General features: G+C 31.5%; 1 protein-coding gene across 1 annotated transcript; it reads right to left on the minus strand.

The window, feature by feature from the left end:
- Positions 1-1,302: 1,302 nt before the first annotated feature.
- On the minus strand, positions 1,303-21,812 carry LOC143044402 (phosphoribosyl pyrophosphate synthase-associated protein 1-like). Its single transcript, XM_076216405.1, has 9 exons — positions 21,678-21,812; positions 14,324-14,376; positions 13,379-13,445; positions 12,686-12,858; positions 11,902-12,017; positions 8,400-8,622; positions 5,184-5,254; positions 4,466-4,612; positions 1,303-3,556 (listed from the first exon to the last, which is right to left on the minus strand). Exons 1-9 carry the CDS (start codon positions 21,761-21,763, stop codon positions 3,398-3,400), a joined length of 1,095 nt encoding a protein of 364 aa, XP_076072520.1. The 5' UTR covers positions 21,764-21,812; the 3' UTR covers positions 1,303-3,397.
- Positions 21,813-22,026: the final 214 nt, after the last annotated feature.

Consider the following 22,026-nt stretch of genomic DNA (forward strand, 5'->3'; position numbering starts at 1 on the left):
GCTTCATCTATGGGTATTACATCTATGGTTTTACTGTTCCCAGCTGTCACATTGTATTGGATTTTGACATTAAAATTTGTCAAAAGTAATTTTGAGTTTCTGTTTAAAATATTTTCTGCTTTTTCTTTCTTTTGCATATGTCTTTTGGTTTTCAATTCTAGTGTTTATATTCATTTACCATGCATAGATGTATTTTGTCACCTGCCTGGATTCGCCCAAAACCCGGAATTACCCTTATCCGCTTCCGGAATCGGATCCGAAATTGTAATTGTCTTTTCACGGCAGCCATTGTCTTTGTGTTCCAATGTTGTTTTTGTCAGTCAGATACGATTTTACTCGTATTCAAACATTTTTTTGTCGGCGATTTTCTGTATATAGCTAGCGATTGAACAAAATTGACATCGCTGTCATGAATAATAATGATTAAAATAAGTTTTGAGATCGCTTATTTGGAGACTTTGGCGAAAAGGTTTGCAAAGCTATTTTTTATTTTCTTTCAAGTGGAACTGAGACTACTATAACTGTGTTATAGTTGTCTCAGAGTGGAAGGTCCGTCGGGCATGGCTAGTAACCAAGTCGAAAGTGGAAGGTCACGGACCTCGGACCACCGCTAATTTGAACCCCTGCCTCCAAATTGAAAAGATACGAATTTCGTCTTCTAATTTGAAATTGCCACCAACAGCATGAACAGTTGAACTTATTATATAATAGACTACTGACGTAGTTGTACTACGTATTGACGACAAACAATATTCCTACGACTTTTGCAATTTGGGAAATCTAAACTACTTGTCCTAAAAGATTTTCGGCGATTAAATATTTCGTACAATTGTTTTTTGACATCTTAGCCAAAAGCACAGGCGATAATAAACTACATAAGAATTCCTAATGAGCACTACTTCCTATGTGCAACTTCAAAAGTTTTGGGTGATTCGACGATCATTTAAGGTTTTTCTAGTCATATTTTTTGTAATCCAGAATTAAAAGTATTAAAAAAGTGTTCAGTTAGTTATATATAACATAGTAGCCAGCTAGATAATAACAATGGCAAGTATTTCAGCATTTATTGGGTAGACCACAAATCTAGGGTGCTCGCATAATGCAGATTAACTGCATAAAAACTAAGCTACATCTTTTGAAACAAAATTACAGCGCAAGAAAAAAATAAAATAAATAATCAGAACAAAACCATTAGGTGTATACCTTCCCTGGAAAAGTGGAAAGACCTAATAATCAACAAAAAATTTACACCCACAAATATACATGAATCGGCAGTATGGACTCTTTTAAAAAAAGACAAAATTCATAACAAATATTTTATTAGGACAAGACTAAATTCAACAAAAAAATATAAACAAGAACAATCAATAATGATTTTAAAACTTCTGTATATGAATGAACAAAAATGCTGCAGTTACTGTAAATTGAGAAATTTTTGTTTGCATTTATTATTGTGATTTTAGAACAATGAACATGAATGTGAGATTTATAAAATGATATTCATGAAAATGATTCATAGAAATAATGCTTCTTAATTTTGAAATGCAAATTTTATTCATAGTAATAATGCTTCTTAATTTTGAAATGCAAATTTTAGTTTGCAAAACTTATCCAATCAATGTTTTATTTTAAATAATAAAACCATTGCAATATTTTCTGAATTTACAGTATTTGGCCATATTAAAATCCAACTCTTTTATATATATGCTGTCTGAAATACTTTAAAAAGTACAATCTTTTTTAAGAGTACCCATTAACATGTGTATGTGTGTGACATGTGTAGTTACATTAATGGCATGTGTGTGACAACATAGTTTTAGACATGATAACAGTAAATTTTAAATCTTTGATAGTGTCAATTCAGGTAACATGAAAACTTTAACTGTATTTTGATATTCTAAAAGCATAAGGAATTTTTTCCATGTGTGAAAATTAAAAACAAGTTCCTTAAAATATCCAAATGTGTAAACTTCTCACATCAAATCCATTTATATTAAATTTATATAATCTACAAAGTGATATTTTTTGATAATATGAATTCACTTACACTGATTACCAACAAACATAAAAAGTTAACATTGGACTAATAACAACCCACCTTAATAATAACAAACACTAAACAGTCCACAATACACAAAATTAACCAAACAATCAGCGACTGGAATCCACCAAACACTGGGGATAGACTTGGTTGGTCCACAAGGAATAAAGAGATCATATGACATTTTATATCGGGGAAAAATCAATCATATTTTAGTACATAATTCGTACAATTTTGGTCGTAACATCATACAAGAAAAATATTGTTTACAAATGACATACAACAATGGAGAAAAAAATATGAAAAAATTTCAATCCAATATTTACAAATGATGAAATAATTGTAAAAAAGAAAAATATGCTTCATTTTCAACCTGGGTACAGGTAATTTATATAGAACAAACAGTAAAAAAATAAAGTAATTACTTTTTTAAAAGATGGATTAGAATTACAAATTTGTCAAGATGCTCTAACGGCGAACAATTGCATTACTTAAAAACAACCTAATTCTTAAAAAGACAACAACAACAAAACCCTTAATATGGAGTCATCAGGTGTGGTATGTGAATAAACAGTATAAATCTATAGGCATGAAATACAGTGTTTAAACTTTCAGTTATTGCAACAAAATACTTAAAAAACAGGGTGAAAACTACAAAACATATCTCATGGGGCATTAGCTACAACAAAAATATATTTTTTGTTTTTGTTTTAAACATTTGTAAAACCAGAACATTGAAAAATTATTTTACTATTTTCATAACAGTTAGTTTGGTACAATTTTGTCAAAATAACATATAACAAAATGTTGCTGATGTATATTTGGCTTGCAAGTCCATTATTAAACCTTATTTTAAGTCTTATTCATGCGTGTACTGTTAATATCAGGTTACATGGCAATATAAGTTCTAAAGAAAACATCAATACATTGCTATATTAAGTAAGAGTTGTCTCCCATAGAGAAAAAACTCCAAAAAAAACAATTTACTGTTTATTCAGAAATTTTTGAATGAATTTTTGTTGCTACATGTATTATGAGAATTTTTATTATAATTTCAGGAAATGAAAACAATGCGTAAAATTCAAATTTATTTGGCAAAAACATTTCATGTCCAATTTTCACTGATAAAAACACTGCGAAAACTTCTGAATTTATAATATAATAGATATCTAATTCATACATGATATGATTTCCAAATCCAAGTTTTGTCGAACTCAGGCAGGACTGAGAACCTGATTATTTATTTCATACACCTTTTAAAGTGCTGACACTTGGAACATTTGTATAAAAAAATAAGAAATTTTCCAATAACAGGTATATCTAGTTGTTATGACACCTTACAGGTAAGTTCTATGATCAATCTTCCAGAGCAATGTTTCTGAAGAGGTAGGACATGGATTCATTATTGTGTATTCTCCGTATTGCCTCTGACAACATGACACTAATGTCGACAGTCTTTATCTTGTGACACTGCATCTTCTGAATTTCATGTGGAACTGTATTTGTAACTACAACCTAAGAAGAAATTGTAATAAAATTTGAATGATACTGCAGTAAGTTAAGATTTCTTTGTTACGAAATGTATACTTTGTTATCATTGTCTCAATTTGTAGGGTTGTTTGATCGACTGCTGTAACTTGTTTATGGTAAGTTTTTAGGTTTTTTTTTCTTGAGTAATATTAATTTGGATTTTATTTTTCGCATTCATTTTGTATTGCAATATAATATGCTTATAATTTCTTTTTTCTTTTTATCTGGTTGAGGATCAAAGGATTTATTTGCCTTCAATTTTCAAGGAGCTGTTTTTCTGTGCTTTCTATATATATATTTTTTAATTCTTGAATATGGTTTGGTGCATACCTGATACTGATTTTTTTTACATTGATCCAGTTATGATTTGAACTTATTTCATTCTATTTGATTAATTAATTTTTCTAATGGAACAAAAATTTTCAATTATGAAATCAGGAAATAATCTGACCTTGTTTCCTAATAAGAGTTAAATATATCCCAACCTTCTACTTATGCTATTAAACAAATTTCAGCACAACTGAAATACTTATACACAACTTATTGTCCTGACACTAGATAAATGCTTGTTTTGGGCCCCTTTGGGCCCGTAATTCCTAAACCTTAGGGACCAGAACCCCCAAAATCAATCCCAAGCTTCCTTTTGTGGTTAAAATTTTATTGATTTCTATTAACTTATACTAAAGTTATTATCCGGAAACCATCTGTCTTTGGACAACGCTGACGACGACGTGATACCAATATTCTTTGCGGTCGTATAAAAATTATTTGAAGGGTGGTTTGGACCCCCAAAAAGTGCCTTCCATGCCCCTCTTATGCATTTTGTTCTGGAACCGCCCTAAGTGCTTTTAATCGTAACTGTGTAAGAAACAAAACCTATATCTAATTTATTACCTCATCAATACATGATTCCTCTATAAGTCTGGGAGCATCAGACGATAAGAGACCATGTGTGGCCATTACAAATACCTTATAGGCACCTCGCTCTTTCAATACTTCAGCTATTTTGACAAAGGACACTACATCATCAATCATATCGTCCTGGAAACAATAAATCATAACTTAGAATAATTTATTTTTTACTCTTTGAAGAAATAAGAATGATTTTGCCTTGAATTAAAATCATCTGAGAACCATTAAATTAAAAACATCTCAATTCAATTTAAAAGTATCATTGTATATCATGTCTTACCTAGATCCCAAAACTTTTGAAATGTTTTTTAAGAAGCAAAATAACTGATAAAAGTATTTTCTCCTATTTAATTCTAAAATTCTTAAAAAATATTCGCACAAACAATTTCTTTTCCTAATGACAAAAAAAACCAATGTATGGCTGAAGGTACAGATAATTTTAACTCAGGAAAATCAAATTTTAGAATCTAATTTTACATATTGAAACGAATGGACAATAAGTAATACTTACAACAATAATAGCTATCCTACCACTGACATCACCCACTACACTAATACTAATAACAATACTTACAACAATAATAGCTATCCTACCACTGACATCACCCACTACACTAATACTAATAACAATACTCACAACAATAATAGCTATCCTACCACTGACATCACCCACTACACTAATACTAATAACAGTACTTACAACAATGATAGCTATCCTACCACTGACATCACCCACTACACTTAATGGAGGTTTCTCTTTACACTGTAAAACTGAAAAGAAAAAGCAAACTTATCAATAACCACATCATAGATACCAGGATTAAGTTAAGCTATTGTTCCATATTTTCTTTTATGCCACTTTAAATTTCAGTTTGAATTTTGAAAATTTGTCAAAGAATGAGGACAAGCTGTGTTTTTGTGGATATTTTCCAAAGTCTGCATACAAGCTTTTAGAAATTTTTAAGTTTTGTTGCACATTGAAATTCCTGATTCACCACAACCAAAGAAATCAACAAAAATCTGTTCTTCCGTCTGTATCCCTATTTTAGATTGTTTAAAATGTCACTAATACTTTCTATGTCAGTAAGCAACAAACCTATAGCTAGTAGCTAAAACTAAAGTAAGAGTCCTAAACTGTACTGACATTGATGGTTTACACTTTTGGATTTTTATTTGCCCTTTCCTTTTCTCTGGCTGAACTGAGACAAAATTGAATTAACATTTGAAGAGGATCTAACATAATTTGTAAGGCATTACGGTGGATTCATTTATTTTCGTGGGTACCAATTTTTGTGGATTAATGAAAAATTGCCTATTGTGGATATTTGATTTTGTGGTTTTGGAAAATTGTGCATACTTTTCTGTAGAAAACTTGTATTTCGTTGAACATCTAAATTCATTGTTCCCCTGTAGGCACGAAATCCACGAAAATTGGTATCCAACGAATATTAATGAATCCACAGTATAAGCAGTAAGGACATTAGTACATGTATAGGTTTTTAGTGGATATAAATGAGGAAGTGCTTATGTCTATTGATTTCTAAAATAAAATTTTACTCCAAAATGTTTAGCCCAAATGTTTTGTCTTTGGAGATATTAGCTTAATAATATACCTACATTATTTTTCCACATGAACACACAAAGTGAGGTGTAAATAAACTACTACTGCTACATATTAATTGAAAATACAAATGTTCATATAGAGAGTGGATAGACATTAAGGTTAATAACTGATAAATCGGTACCAGCTATTAAATGTTTCACTGCCAGTTAAATTTGCAAAAATTCTCTATGTTTACAAAGAAAATATAGATAATTATTAGTTTAGAATATTTAAGTAAAAAAACACTTTATATACTATAATATAGAGCACACCAGAAAAAAAGCTCCTTTTACTGTGCTTATGTAAGAGACACTTTCACACATCAGAATGGTTGAACAATTTTGAACCCCCCCCCCCCCCACTTTATCCTGGGTTGGGAACCCCCCTTTTCAAAATGGCTGGATCCGCCCCTGCATAAAACATAAACAACCAATCAGACACAAAACTATGAAAAGGTCATAAATTACTGATGGAGAAGACGGAACTAAGTTGAAAGTGTGTCTAATTCATTTGTTTTGAACAACAATATATGTTTAAATTACTGATAAGAGTAATCAAACTGAATCTACTTGATATCACTGAAAAACTTATCTCTTGAATGAGCTGAAATGTGTTAACAGTTGCTTAGTTTGAATGAATGAATTCATAACACAACCTAAAACTGAGTGAAATATGAAAGTTAAATTCTCTTGAACAAGCAGTTATTAGCAGCATATAATGTACTTTATATAAATAGCAGATGTACAAAACAAAACTTCACTCTAATTACTCATTTTTAAATCAATCCTATATAATAATTTTAATCAACAATTTAAAAGCATTGGAATTATGCAGTGTCAGTTAGGCCAAGAAAAACATATGCTGTGTTTGTATTTACCCAGATGGAATAGGTAGAGAACTGTGGATTCATTTTTATTCCTTACATAACAATTTTTGTGGATACAGGTGAACCACTAACAGTGGCAGATCCATTGGGGGGTTTCGGGAGTTGGAATCCCCCTTTTTTTTGGACGATCAATGCATTTGAATGGAGCATTTAGTTGGAACCCCCCTTTACTCTGGGTTGGGAACCCTCTTTTTTAAATTGCTGGATCCTCCCTGACTAAACTAAATGTTTATCAAATGACAATGGGCCTGTATGTAGACTTTGGCAAACCATGAGATTAAATATCCATAAACATGTAAGTTTTCCTCAATCCACGAAAATTTGTACCTTAGCAAGTGCTTTTTTATTGATTGTGTAAAATATACAGTTACTGACTCACTTTATTTTCAAAATCTAAATTGAACATATCTACTGGTAACCAACTTATTTTCGTCTTTAGCCCTTCCATGCCGACGGGGCAGTGATCTATTTGTCTCAATTTTCTAGTTTTCTTTAAGTATTTATGTAATTGAAGATCCAAGATTTAAATATTCACGCTATTTTTCTACTTGCCATGCTTGCTAAAGTCATAGACAAATCTCTCTTCTGATAATAAGTAGGCAAACAGTATTTGGTGTGGCCTTAATCATCTACAAAATTAACTTGACGGAGAAAATAATGAGAATATTACTTTGGTTCTAGGTGGCTAATTGTATCATGTGACAGTGTGTAGCAGCAGACATTTAACTGTAAATTTGCATGTTATTACACAATACAATATATACAGTAAACAGTCACTACAAACATCTAAAAACATTACCGCTGTTAAACTCTTCAAATGAGCGTAATACTTACACCGAATGCCTGAAACGAATTTGTCATCGGTTAATTTACTAGAGCAGCTAAAACTATTACTAACTTAATAGGTGCAACATCCTCATTATTCAAAAATATATTTTGAAGTAAACAGCTGTCATCTCGATATAAATAAATGTCATTTTTTTATTAATTGACACGAGGTTTTAAGTAACAGACATTCTCTCTTTCTAAACTTTTTGTGCTATTTTCACATTTCTTGAACAGTGTGAGAATTTTTTTTCTCCTCACTAGAGAACTATCTGTTCTTGGCAAATGATTGGAAGAAGTTTAATCATGAGGTCAAATTTTCTTGATTTCTTCTAAATTTTCTATAAACAAATACGAAAGGGTTTGGCATTTTGGAATATTATTACAATAGCCAGTATATTACGCCTCCGGGTGCGGGAATTTCTCCCTGAATTGAAGACCTGTTGGTGACCTTCTGCTGTTGTCTGTTCTACATGTTCTATATCAAGTTGTTGACTCTTTGACACATTCCCCGTTTCCATTCTCAATTTTGTTATTTCGCTGATATCTGATTAGGTGGAGTCTACTGTACTAAAATATATTGACGACCTATCCATACAAACCTGGAAGACTTTCTAGTCCAAATCCCATTCCTACATTGGATCCAGCAGCAGCCTCTGGTAGAGGGGGAGAGTTTCTGCCGTCTTCTCCATCATCTAGTTCCATGATCTTATCTTCTCCGTGTATTACAGCTATACCAAGACGTAACCTCTCTGCATACGATGTAGCTCGTTTTACTGAGTTGGGATTTCTAGCCACTATAATGGCATTTCTGTAATCTGGAATCTGTAGCAATAAATTATTCCAGTGAGATATGTTTCTAGTAATAATATCTTAATGTTTGATATTTAATATTGATGCACCTTTAAACAGTTCTACAGGTGAATCAAAATACTGTAAATCCAGAAACTATTGAGTGCATTTATTATTGCGATATTGCCATTTAAGACTAAAACGTGATTATAAATTTTGCGATATTCAGAAAATCCTGTTCCATTCATATAAAATTTTTCAAGATGCGAGTTTAAATTATTGCGATTATAACTCTTACGTTTTTTTCGCAATTATAAAAATATCACAATAATTTCGAAATTTACAGTAGTGAAATAATACTTCAGGACCTGTATATAGATTTGAAAGCCAAGGATGTACAATGATGTATTAGTACTTAAATATGTGAAGAACTATATATATATTTCAAATTCTGTGATGTTTAATTGCATACCAAATATGATTGACCTACCACTAGTGGTGGCCCATAAACTGATTTAATCATAAACTTATACATTGTTGATGTTGACGCTTTCACCAGAAACAGCACACCTTAGTCTGATTTCTTTGATATTGAAAATGGCGGATTGCATTTCTGCTAATTTTTCAAAGTTCCAATACTACGTTTCCACAAATTTAAAGTATACGTTTCCAGAAATTGTGTTTATTACTTTTACGGAAATTTACCTGGTAGTAAATTATAAATATTTGAATAATATTTTTATACAAAAAAGGTTCTGAACTTATATCTACAATATATTAGATATAAAAAGAAATGAAAGTTTCACCTTAGTGAAAGATGATGATGTCGGAATCATTATATTTTTATGTTTCACCAACTTGAAATGTCTATAAACATGTAATGAAATAACTGATATTTTCATAGATGGCAGAGTAAATAATTCCATACATGGGTGAAAATTATAACTACATTCCTCTTGTGTTTGCATTACTTCCACTTTTTATACGACCGCAGAGGTTGAACCCTGAACGGTTGGGGCAAATATGGACACAACATTCAAGCTGGATTCAGCTCTAAATTTGGATTGTGATTAAATAGTTGACACAGCATAGGTTTCTGACACAGAATAAATGTGGTCTAATGAACTTAAAATATTTTTTTTGCCTTTGAGCAATTCACTATGCTGTTGAATATTAATCCTCTCAAAAAATGTTTGAAGAAATTTTCTTTTTATTTATGAAATCTGAAATTAGAAAAATTTACCCCCCCCTTTTTTTTCACAACCCCCTTTCCCTTTTTCCAAAACTGATCTCAATTCAAATTCCTAATGGAGTTTGCAACAATAACTACTCATTTAAATACATCATAAAATATTAAAATCTAAAATAAAGTGCTTGTTATCACTGAATGGTAAAGATTGTTTTAATTTATCAGTTGGTAGTAAAAGTGAATATACATTGTATATTGTATAAAACAATGATTTAAGTTGATTCAACTACTATTCTGGACAAAGAAAGATAACTCCAATTGAAAATTTCTTGCTATTGCACAATATTATGCAATTAGATATTTCTTGCTATTTCGCAATACTGTGCAATTGAAAATATTTGCTATTGCACAATACTGTGCAATTGAAGATTTCTTGCTATTGCGCAATACTGTGCAATTGAAAATTTCTTGCTATTGCACAGTACTGTGCAATTAAGATTTCTTGCTATTGCTGAATACTGTGCAATTGAAAATTTCTTGCTATTGCACAATACTTAACATAATAATTTTGGATCCTGATTTGGACCAACTTGAAAACTGGGCCCATAATCAAAAATCTAAGTAATTGTTTAGATTCAGCATATCAAAAAAGCCCAAGAATTCAATTTTTGTTAAAATCAAACTTAGTTTAATTTTGGACCCTTTGGACTTTAATGTAGATCAATTTGAAAATGGGATCAAAAATAAAAATCTACATACACAGTTAGATTTGGCATATCAAAGAACCCCAATTATTCAATTTTTGATGAAATCAAACAAAGTTTAATTTTGGACCCTTTGGACCTTAATGTAGACCAATTTGAAAACGGGACCAAAAATTAAGAATCTACATACACAGTTAGATTCGGCATATCAAAGAACCCCAATAATTCAATTTTTGATGAAATCAAACAAAGTTCAATTTTGGACCCTTTGGGCCCCTTGTTCCTAAACTGTTAGGACCTCAACTCCCAAAATCAAACCCAACCTTCCTTTTTTGGTCATAAACCTTGTGTTTAAATTTCATAGATTTCTATTTACTTATACTAAAGTTATGGTGCGAAAACCAAGAATAATGCTTATTTGGGCCCCTTTTTAGCCCCTAATTCCTTAACTGTTGGGACCTCAACTCCCAAAATCAATCCCAACCTTCCTTTTGTGGTCATAAACCTTGTGTTTAAATTTCATTGATTTCTATTTACTAAAACTAAAGTTTTTGTGCGAAAACCAAGAATAATGCTTATTTTGGCCCTTTTTTGGCCCCTAATTCCTAAACTGTTGGAACCAAAACTCCCAAAATCAATCCCAGCCTTTGTTTTGTGGTCATAAACCTTGTGTCAAAATTTCATAGAGTTCTATTTACTTAAACTAAAGTTATAGTGCAAAAACAAAGAAAATGCTTATTTGGGCCCTTTTTGGCCCCTAATTCCTAAAATGTTGGGACCAAAACTCCCAAAATCAATCCCAACCTTCCTTTTGTGGTCATAAACCTTGTGTAAAAATTTCATAGATTTCTATTCACTTTTACTAAATTTAGAGTGCGAAAACTAAAAGTATTCGGACGACGACGCAGACGACAACGCCAACGTGATACCAATATACGACCAAAAAATTTTCAAAATTTTTAAAAATGGGTTAAGATAATAATTGCATTGATTAGAAATGGCATTTCAAATATAAATTTAGATAGTGTTCTTTATACAGTATCTTCTTAAATGAAAACAATAAATCTCACATTTTTGTCCATAGAATAATACTCCAATTTGTACATGAAAGCATAATTTTGGAATTTATAGTAATATGTATCCTTAACATATTTTTTCTTTAATAAACAAGACAGAGCGTGTACAATTGGTGTTCAATATAAATGTAATTACTCATAATCAATCAATTCCTGTAAATCAAATATCTGATTTAAAAACTGAGGGAGTTGATGACAATATATTTTTCTTCCTCCTTTCCAGATTTATGTTATAACCCATGTAGGTACAATCTGCAACATGACTGAAATTATTCATCTGGTAATTTTCTTCAAAGTTGAAATTTTTACTAATTATTTCACTAATTATTATTTCTTTACTTACAGATTGTTCTATATAATCTATCAGAAATGGTGATGCCCTGAGATTCTCTATAGAAATGTCAAAAAAAGCCTGTATTTCTTTCTGATGTAAATCCATTGTTATAATATGTGTCAAACCTGAAAAAACAGCAACATTATAATGACAGAACTGAAACAGATGAAAGTATTCCCTGTGAAAGAGGATGAAAAACTAGCTTTTTATGATTCTTTTTGGTAGTAAAATATACATTTTTGCAGAAAAAAATATAATGTGTTATGATCTGAAATTTGGATAAAAGAACAAATTGGTGAGTTTGATATACGAGTGGATATTGTTAGGTACGAGATGACATGGATATTGTTAAGTACGAGACAAGTGGATATTATTAGGTACGAGATGACATGGATTCAACCAACAAAACAGACTCCAAACATTGATAGTGATGATTAATTCAGTCTGCACCAAAAACTTTTTCAACTACTAGTCTGAAGACCAATATTCTGACATTTTTCTTATTTTGCCAAACAAAGTTTTGCAAAAACTTACTAGTCTGAAAGAAATTTTACTAGTCTGGGGCATCGGACTAGTGGCTAACCGTGCAGACTGTTAATTAAAGGTATACACATCTTATTTTGGAATGGGAAAATACCTAATTGTGACTCTGTTAGAGCTGTAATGCTGCAAATTAAGCACAATTTAAAATTGTACCAATAAGTCAAAAATTCTCTAACAAACTGACCAATATATATATATGACATAAATAAATATGAAAAACTAAAATGAAAAAGTTTTATTAAAAGCCTACCTGATTTTCCTAGCAAAGTAGCCATTAGTTTACACACTATAGACCCTCGTTTCCTCATTTTACACTGTTTAGAGTATGGCATGTATGGTACAACTCCAATTATATTCCTTGAACAACTTGTTTTACAGGCATAGGCCATAATCATCAATTCCATCAAATCATTGTTAACATCTCTGGAAAAAGTTGCATGAAATAAATTAAAAAGAAACCCTTTATGTTATTTTTAATTGGAAAGTATCAAAATATTTATTCTTTTTACATTCTACATTTTACTCTGTTCTAGATACCATTATCTTGCAAAACTTTAAGAAAAATTTACCATTTTTACAATGCTATAAAATCAACTGGCATCCTTCACACAAGACATGAATCTGTGTTTCTTAGCTTGCTGTTTGGTGTGAGCTAAAGTTCAGTGTTAAAGGCTGTACTTAGACCTATAATTGTGAACTTTTTATATATTGTGACATGGATGCAGATTTGTTTCAATGCCACCAATACCACATCTTCTTATTTATCTTTATCATGTTTATATATCCGATTGTACTTATCTGTACTATTATATAACAAATCTGAGACAACCCACTTTTACTTGCATATAGATATATTAATCTTAGACAACCAACTTTTGACCTGCACATATGTATATGTCTATCAGAGACAACCGATTTTTTACCTGCATCTGAAACAACTTACTTTGTACCCGTCTGTACAATATAAACATCTTTTCCTCTCACAGACTCTTCAATCTCTACATTGGTCTCTGAAAGGAAAATATTAATATATAATTAAATTTAGTCTATCTGGTACTTTTTATTCATGAACCCTTTGAACCTCTAAGTATTCTCTCTTTTTCACAGATAGTAATATAAGGAATCTTGAATGAGATTATCGGCATTGACGGTAAACACCACCTACAACTTAAGCATTGTTAAGAGAAGCTAAATTTCAGAAAGATCTTTAAATAATTTAAAGTCAGTTTTAAACAATGAGAACTGAAACCTGTATAGTTAAAGAGTTCTCTGTTAATTGCAAACACCTATAAAAATTTTCATATACATTTAAGACTAGATAAGAAATTCTAAAGCAACACTTATTAAGAATAAGATGAGGGGTCTGTAGAAGTCTGTAAAAGTATTTGGCTTAATTTTGATCTATGACAAAGGTGTTATATCTTCATTTTATAGGGAGATGGTATGGACTTTTAAACTTGATTAAATAAAATGTCTGGACTTTTAACAACTTGCTTTACCAAACATTCATAAAAATGGGTATGGGTAGGCATTTAAATTTAGGGTGGGTAGTGAGACACGAACCACAACTGCATTATTTCATTGGCTTTATACTGCAATATTTGAAATGTAAGGAAAATCTCATTTTTCGAAATCTTGTGAAATTTTTGCTTTTCTGTCAATATATGTCTGCGTACATGTTCAGAATATTGATACAACATTTTTAGATTATCACTCATATCATCTCATTAGCTTTTCAAAAATTTCCTTCATGTTTTATAACTTATATTAAAACAACTATTTGTTTTTTTTAAACTTTAGGTCCTTTCAATAACAACTATGTAATCTATAAGAATTTAAATATATGGCTTTAAATGATATTTATCAGTATAACTGCTGTCTCTCTTACCTCTGTTTGTCTTGTGAAAAACTGTGATCTCAGATAGCTTGATACCTAAACGTCTGAAACAAAATAATAGTGTAAGAAAGCTTTATCAGCAGATTATATAAATGTGCTTCTTTGATAGAGTATTGGTTGTGAATAAAAAGGCTTGATGTTATACATCAATTATAAACAGCACAGTACATTCATAATTTCTGAAGGAAAACAACTGACCATGAGATATTGTTACATTGGAGGTTTACAGAATGCAAAAGGAGATGGTTCACCAAGGGTCAGTATTGGTCTTAAAGTTCCATGAAACTTACTTCCACAATTTAACTTTAAAGGCAAATATGTACAAATATCGGAACAGACATCAGATTTATCTTCAAAAGTGGTCGGCGTTGTCTTTAAATTTGTGAAAAAAATATAATAAGAACCTAAGAGTGTTATATATCAGTATGTATGGTCAGATTATGTTTCTGTATGTGAGAGAGAGTTGTTCCCCTTTTATCAGTATTTTGTATTTATGTTTGTGACGTCATCTTTGTCTGATTAAAATGTAGAAAATGAAAGCTGTGTCTTTTTATGTGTCCGTATGTTATCGTCTCCATCCATGCTACCAGAGCTATTCCCCTAGTCTGTAATATGGTGGAGTGACCTAAACGATCGTGAATAATGATTTATACATATTTTGGATTATTTTTTTCATTGGATTTTGAATATTTTTACATATAAAGTTGACCAACTATTCCTGATGGATCTGCCATGCCGCCATGATGCTGAACACTTTTGGTTGTTTTTAAAGATTTCTACATGAACTTTTATTATGATACCAACATTTAAATTTATTTTTTGGAAAGAAGAACAGACCATGTCTCGTCTTGTATACGTACTGTCTTTGTGATTTGTGATGAATGTCAACTTCCTGTACATATCCCGTTTTAAACCTGAAGCACGTGAGATTTATCTCAATGTATTATGATCATGCATTTTATTTCTGTAACATTCGTTTGGATCCTGTTTATACATTTATTATATGCTGTTTTCATTTGACATTATTCAATTCAAGGCCGTAACTAGGCATATTATTTTAGTGAGGCAAAATAATTGAGCCGAACGAAGCGAGGCGAAATTTTTTTTTTGGAGGGTATGAAATGAATGGTGCAAAATCCTGCATTCTTGGCATTTCCAGAGAGTTTGACAATGTTTTAAATTTGGACACTTTTTATATAAATTTTTCATATTTAAAGACTTTTACTAACACCAAATTTTTAACAACTTTATTTAAATTTATATGTTAGATAATGATCCAAATATCAATTTGAGTCTGTTGTCAGAACATAGAACAAACATCGATTCAGTAGAGTTTGCCAATTTTTCTTCTAAGGCCGGTTTCGTAAAATCGTTTCAGTATATTTGGTCTGCTGACATACTTATCGCGATAAACATGGAGCATGCCGAGACCACACACTCTCTCGCCACTTATGCATGCTCTTTTCCAAGTTTTCAGTCGCTTCAGGGCAGTCTGTTTCTAGCGGTAGCACACTATCATCAACACAATAATCGTTGTCCTCTTCCGATTCCTTCTCCATCAGCAATTTGGTAGCAGCATCGGTAGTAACAGTTTTGTTTGCAAAAGGGAATTAAGCTTTCCTGTAAGCACCATCATACAGTCGAAGTTACAAAATATTAAACTCGCTTTTATGCTACCAAAGGGTTAACAAATTAGGGATAGAATAAGATAAGATACATGAATATGATTCTATCTAGAGTAATAAAATAAAATTGAGAATGGAAATAGGGAATGTGCCAAAGAGACAACAACCCGACCATAGAAAAAAAAAACAGCAGAAAGTCACCAGCAGGTCTTCAATGTAGCGAGAAATTAAGTATGATATGGGTACAGGGGAATTGGCCGGGAGTTTACGACGTTTACATGTAGTTCCGTAATTTCAAATTATTTCTTGAAATAGTCGATGGTATTTTAGTTCCAGAATCTATATAAATTTTGGGGTTAGGGGTTGGGGGTTTATACGATTCCGAAACCGCGAATATAAAAACACGAAATTCCTAAGTCCCGAATAAGTAAAGACAAAATCCCGTTTTAAAGATTTTACTGTTCTTCAATAAATTTTAAATTGGAATATGGAATGTTCTTTCAATTTTTAAGGTTAAAGAAACATGGATAATCAAAGAGCTGATAGCTCTGAAGTGGAAGAAGGTGAATAATCGGTAACTTGAATTACCATAAAAGCAGCCCCACTTACCCAGGCTGCTTTGTTCCATTATCTTTAAAATGTATTTTTTTTTCTTCAAACAAGAAAAGGTCATAAGTACATGGATTTCCCATCTGTACAATCATTTTCTATGTTCAGTTGACTATGAAAATTAGGTAAAATCTTTAATTTGGCAGTAATTAAGAAGATCATATCAAGAGGAACACATGTGTACTAAGTTTCAAGTTGATTGGATTTCAACTTCATCAAAAACTACCTCGACCATAAACTTTATAACCAGAAGCAGGACGGACGGACAGACTAGAAAACATAATGCCCATAAATGGAGCATTAAAATAGCAAGACTTGTTACATACCTGCCAACTTTTGAAAGTTCCCATATGGGTTTTTACTGCACAACAACAATTTTAAAGGTTACAATTTTTAGCGACGTATTTTGCAAGATCTGGATTGTCTAGAAAAAGTGTCATATTTGTATGATGAACTTACATGCCTTTTCCTTAAGTCTGGTTGCATGATTCTAGTTATATATTAAATTGGTAGAAAAAATATACGTGAAGCTAGCAGACAAGGGTTTATTTTCCAAATTAAGAATATTAGATGCTTGTTGAAATTTCCAATTTTGAATTATGCAGATGGACCTTTAACAGGTTGGGAACAACACTCCAAATGAGGGTAACCTAACTGGAAGATCATCACAACCCACTGTAAAAAATGAGCACAAAAAAAGTCATTTATATTCATATTATTTGATGAAACTTTTCCCCAAGAACTATGCATCAATTAAGTACTGAATGGTCAAAACATCATGTTTTTTTATTGACATACATTTTGTCATAAATGTAACCAAATGATGTAGAAATTGTGTTTTTTCTTCAAATTTCCATCAAATTGTAATGTTTATAGTTCCCTTATTGCCTCTCTATAAAATAATAAGAAGAATCTGTTTCTTGTTTTGTTTTGTTTTGTTTTTGACAAATGATTGTTCACTGCTTGCAAATGAATCATTATATTTATATATCTTATCTGTATATATTTTTGTTCATGTCTCCATCTCCTTATCATTTGTAAATGTATAGACAAATAAGAAAGAAATAAGCTCCACATGTATATTTGCAACATCTTAAATTAATTAAAAAAATAGCATACACTAACACTAGTACTGCATGGATTTTAAGCATTATGAAAGTCATATTTGTAGAAAGCTTATTAAAAAAGACTTAAAACAGTGTAAAATGTCTTGCTATTTCTTAGCTTACACAATAAAATCTAATATGTACTGACATTTACAAATTTAAATTTCAAGATTTTACTAGGAATCAATCTAACTACTAGACCTTTTATTAGTCTAGCTGCACATATTGTATGTTCTCTTCTAATCAGTTGTCAACAAATTTATGATATAAACTTCAATTTAATCCTTGAAAGGAGGTCTAGATTGCTAAAATAATTTATAAATTTTAATTTTTTTATTTGTCCAAAATCATTTAAATTCATTTAATCAACATCCTTTTATGATTATTTGATTAAAATATTAATCATTTATAGTCTTTTTACAATTTACATTTTTAAAAGCAAAATAACTGAAAACAGGATAAAACAAAGGGAAGTAACAAAAAAGTATTTCAATATTCCCAATATACATCGTTTTGATAACACAACGGCAGTTAGCCGGAGGTAAACATCGTTGATTACCAGTATGTTTGACACCCAAGCTGTCAAGTGAAGCCATATAATTATACATCTTCTTTGATGTTCAGGTAAAATTTAAAACAGGGACACCCGTACAGTAGTAAGAAATGATCAAATATGGCGTCTGAAAAATTTCATACACGGGAGTTTTTTCTCCTTAACGGAAGGTTCACATGTATGTTACGAAGGGCATCTAATTCACATGACAAAGGAAAACCATGAATAAAGACAACACTTTATATATCCTTTTATTTATATAAAAACAAAATCTTCTTGTATGCAGGATTGGAAATTCGTAACTTCAAGGGCGAAATTCTAAACAGGGCGAGTTGTCCCGATACCAAATTCACGCATGCGTAATACAAATATCTACAGTTAAACAAGTAAACAAATAACGTTCATGTGGACAAGGACGTATGTTAGTTATACGTCCTTGATGTGGATGAGATGAAAGCTAATAATTTACATAAATAAAAGGGTCATATTTACGATAGTGATTGTTTTACAATCATAATTTACAAATTAAATGATTCAGATGCCTAATCATGTGTAAAAATCGGTGTCAGGAATCTAAGTTGTTTTGAAATTGTAATACACGAAATGAATGCGGCATACGGAGACTCAATGCAAATGGTCGGCCCCTTAAGTCTTCAGAAGACTTGACGTCTTCTTCCACTAAAAACTAATCCATGTATGTTTCATATTATTTATATTTTATTTATCTGAGAAAGATTAAAGTTGGTGAAACAGAGAAACAGAGAAATGAATACACAGACAGGATTGTACCCTTGCGATGCCCAGTACTTGATTTGTCAGTCTATTTATTGTTTTTTGGATTAGTTCTAATGAAGTTATATTCAATACTCAGACTCTGTTCACAAAAAAAATAGTTTACTAGAATTATTCCTTCTTTACCTTCAGTATCGCTTTTCCTTTTTCTGCAAGAGCCTGTTTTTAACCAGAGATTCATGATGCCAGGCCCGTAGCCAGGAATTTCAAAAGGGGGGTTCGTTTGACTCAAAAACTCGACTTTAACAGTCACAATTCGAACAGAACATTGACTTTAACAGTGCTTATTTGTTTTCAAGGGGGGGTTCGTCCGAACCCCCCGAACCCCCCCTGGCTACGGGTATGATGATGCTTATCGTTACTAGGTTAATGTAATCGAGAAACATCACTTGTTGAGATGCTGAGTTATATCCAGGAAGAATCATTTAAAAGGAATGATGACAAGTTATAGAAATTAAGGTTGAGACAGAACAACAAATGACTATTATATTTATATATATATATATATATATATATATATATATATATATATATATATATATATATAAAAAAATCTGTGTCGAAATTTTAGTGAGGCAATTGCCTCACTTGCCTCATTGGTAGTTACGGCCTTGCAATTTGTATCGGTGATAACTGTATCGCCATGCATACTCAAGTTCCGATTTCATCACATGGAAGAGCCATTTTACATAACATTCGTTGACCCAGATTAACCCGTTGAACTACACGTGTGCCTGATGTGTATTGCGTAATGTTGACTGTATTGCTGTTGTGTTTCATTCCGCCGTAACCTATATTAACTGTTATATTTACCGTATTTTGGTGATTACTGTATCGCCATAGTTTTGAAGAGTTCCAAGAAGACATATTTTAAAGAAACCCTGATGATTTTTATTCTGTACGAGAACATTTTATTTTTAACTATGTTGATTTTATGAATCCAGATACTTTTCATGCTAATTTTGTTTACAATGAATTAAAGCTAATGTGAACGTGTTAATCATTTAGCGGTGTGATATTTATCATTCCTGACGCGATTGGAAGCAGTACCTCTGGCCAAGGGAAGCCAGTCGAAATGGTACGGAATTGCTGATAAAATGTCGTCTATTTTGGGGAAGAAAGTTAACAGAACATTCAGACCACACAACCTATACAGTATATACACAGCCTGACAACTTATTGTATTATTCTTTCCACGATGCAAGAGGACAAACACATGTTGGCAGAATAATTTTAACAAACATTTTCACAACAAAAACATTTTATTTTTTAATTTCTTTTTATAGTTTATTTACATACTTCCAATGAACTTTCACTTTCACTTTCAGTACGTTGCTATTAATAACGTTACTTACCATTGTAACATTGTGACGTTTAAATTTTAACAACCCGATTTTTTACTTCAACATGATTTTATGTATTGATTTTATCCTGATGACGGTGCCCTAGGCACCGAAACATGTCGATCAATAAATTTTCTGCAGCAGTCCCTAAAGTGTTGTTGTTATAAGACTCTCTACATTTTATGTTTTTATCATAACGACCCTGCATACCCTCGGGTATCCACTTTATGGACTCTACCGTACTACAGACTCACCAGGCGTTGGTTCACTTTCGTTTGTAATTGATTTATCATAAATAAAACCTTATTAAATTTAAGAGTTTAAGGTCTCTGATGATATTATCAAATGTGTATTCAGCTTTTTATAATGATATCAGCTTGTCTAGTAGGAAATGCCATTAATGTGTGTGTATCACTGTAATTGTTTGTGTGAAAGTAATGCGTGCATAAGGTCATCCGAGGGAGGAGTCCGAGATGCCAGACTTTCGGTTTTGCAGCGTTGATACGTTTGTTTTAAAATGGTTACTAGAGTGTCGAGAGATTAACTTTATTCATGTAAACTTTCAATTTTGGAAATTATTATATACTGTATTTTTTTTATAACACATAAACATATTGACCATTGTAAAAATTTAGTAAATTTTTGTTTTGGGGGCGGGATGTTATATATCAGTATGTATGGTCAGATTATGTTTCTGTATGTGAGAGAGAGTTGTTCCCCTTTTATCAGTATTTTGTATTTATGTTTGTGACGTCATCTTTGTCTGATTAAAATGTAGAAAATGAAAGCTGTGTCTTTTTATGTGTCCGTATGTTATCGTCTCCATCCATGCTACCAGAGCTATTCCCCTAGTCTGTAATAAGAGCCACAGTTCTGCAGCTACCTTTAGTCCTGTGGAAGGGCCTTCATAATATTCTATCTGTATCATGAGGGGGGATTGACACTTTTGGTATTTGGAATTTTTATTTAATATTTCGGGATGTCAGGACTTAAACTAATATAAATTCAGGACCTCAGGATTTCTTGTTTTAAGCCAGAGATTTCGGGGTCAGGACTCCTCCTACCCCCCTCTATTTATGTCTATAGCAGCAAATTGGTCAAATTGTCTTTGTCTGACTTGTATTAGCTCAGATTTGTTGTGTTTTCTATTTCAGTAATGCTTCTTGTAGTTTCAATGTCAGATTTAGTAATGAGTTAACAACCCAAAGAGTTGAACGACACAAACAAAAATATCTAGATGCCATTTTTGTGTGTTTGAGATTAAAAAAATGAATGACAACTAAATATATTAGAAGCAGCTTCTTTAAAATATCATACTTTGCTATTAATTGTACAAGCTCTGGGTGAGAATTCCCCGCTAGAAGCATCATTGGACATTTTATACCAGGTCCTGAAGATGCCATGTTTTCTTGGTTTGGTATTTATCTCCCCTTAGACTAAACTGGATTCCGCTGAATGACCTTGACAATTTAAAAGAGAATAACAGAAAAATATACTGTGATCATAAATCAAACAAATCACACATTTTATGTAGTTGATGGATGAGTTTTAATTTTCATAGATACATTCGGGAAATATTCTCTAAAATGTGTGTTTTGATCAATTCGTAAAGTGAAAGTAAGAACCGGAAGTAGAGCTGAAATAACCGCGGGATATTTTTCTTTAT

This window comes from Mytilus galloprovincialis, chromosome 9, assembly GCF_965363235.1.
Source record: "Mytilus galloprovincialis chromosome 9, xbMytGall1.hap1.1, whole genome shotgun sequence".
Classification (NCBI taxonomy): domain Eukaryota; kingdom Metazoa; phylum Mollusca; class Bivalvia; order Mytilida; family Mytilidae; genus Mytilus; species Mytilus galloprovincialis.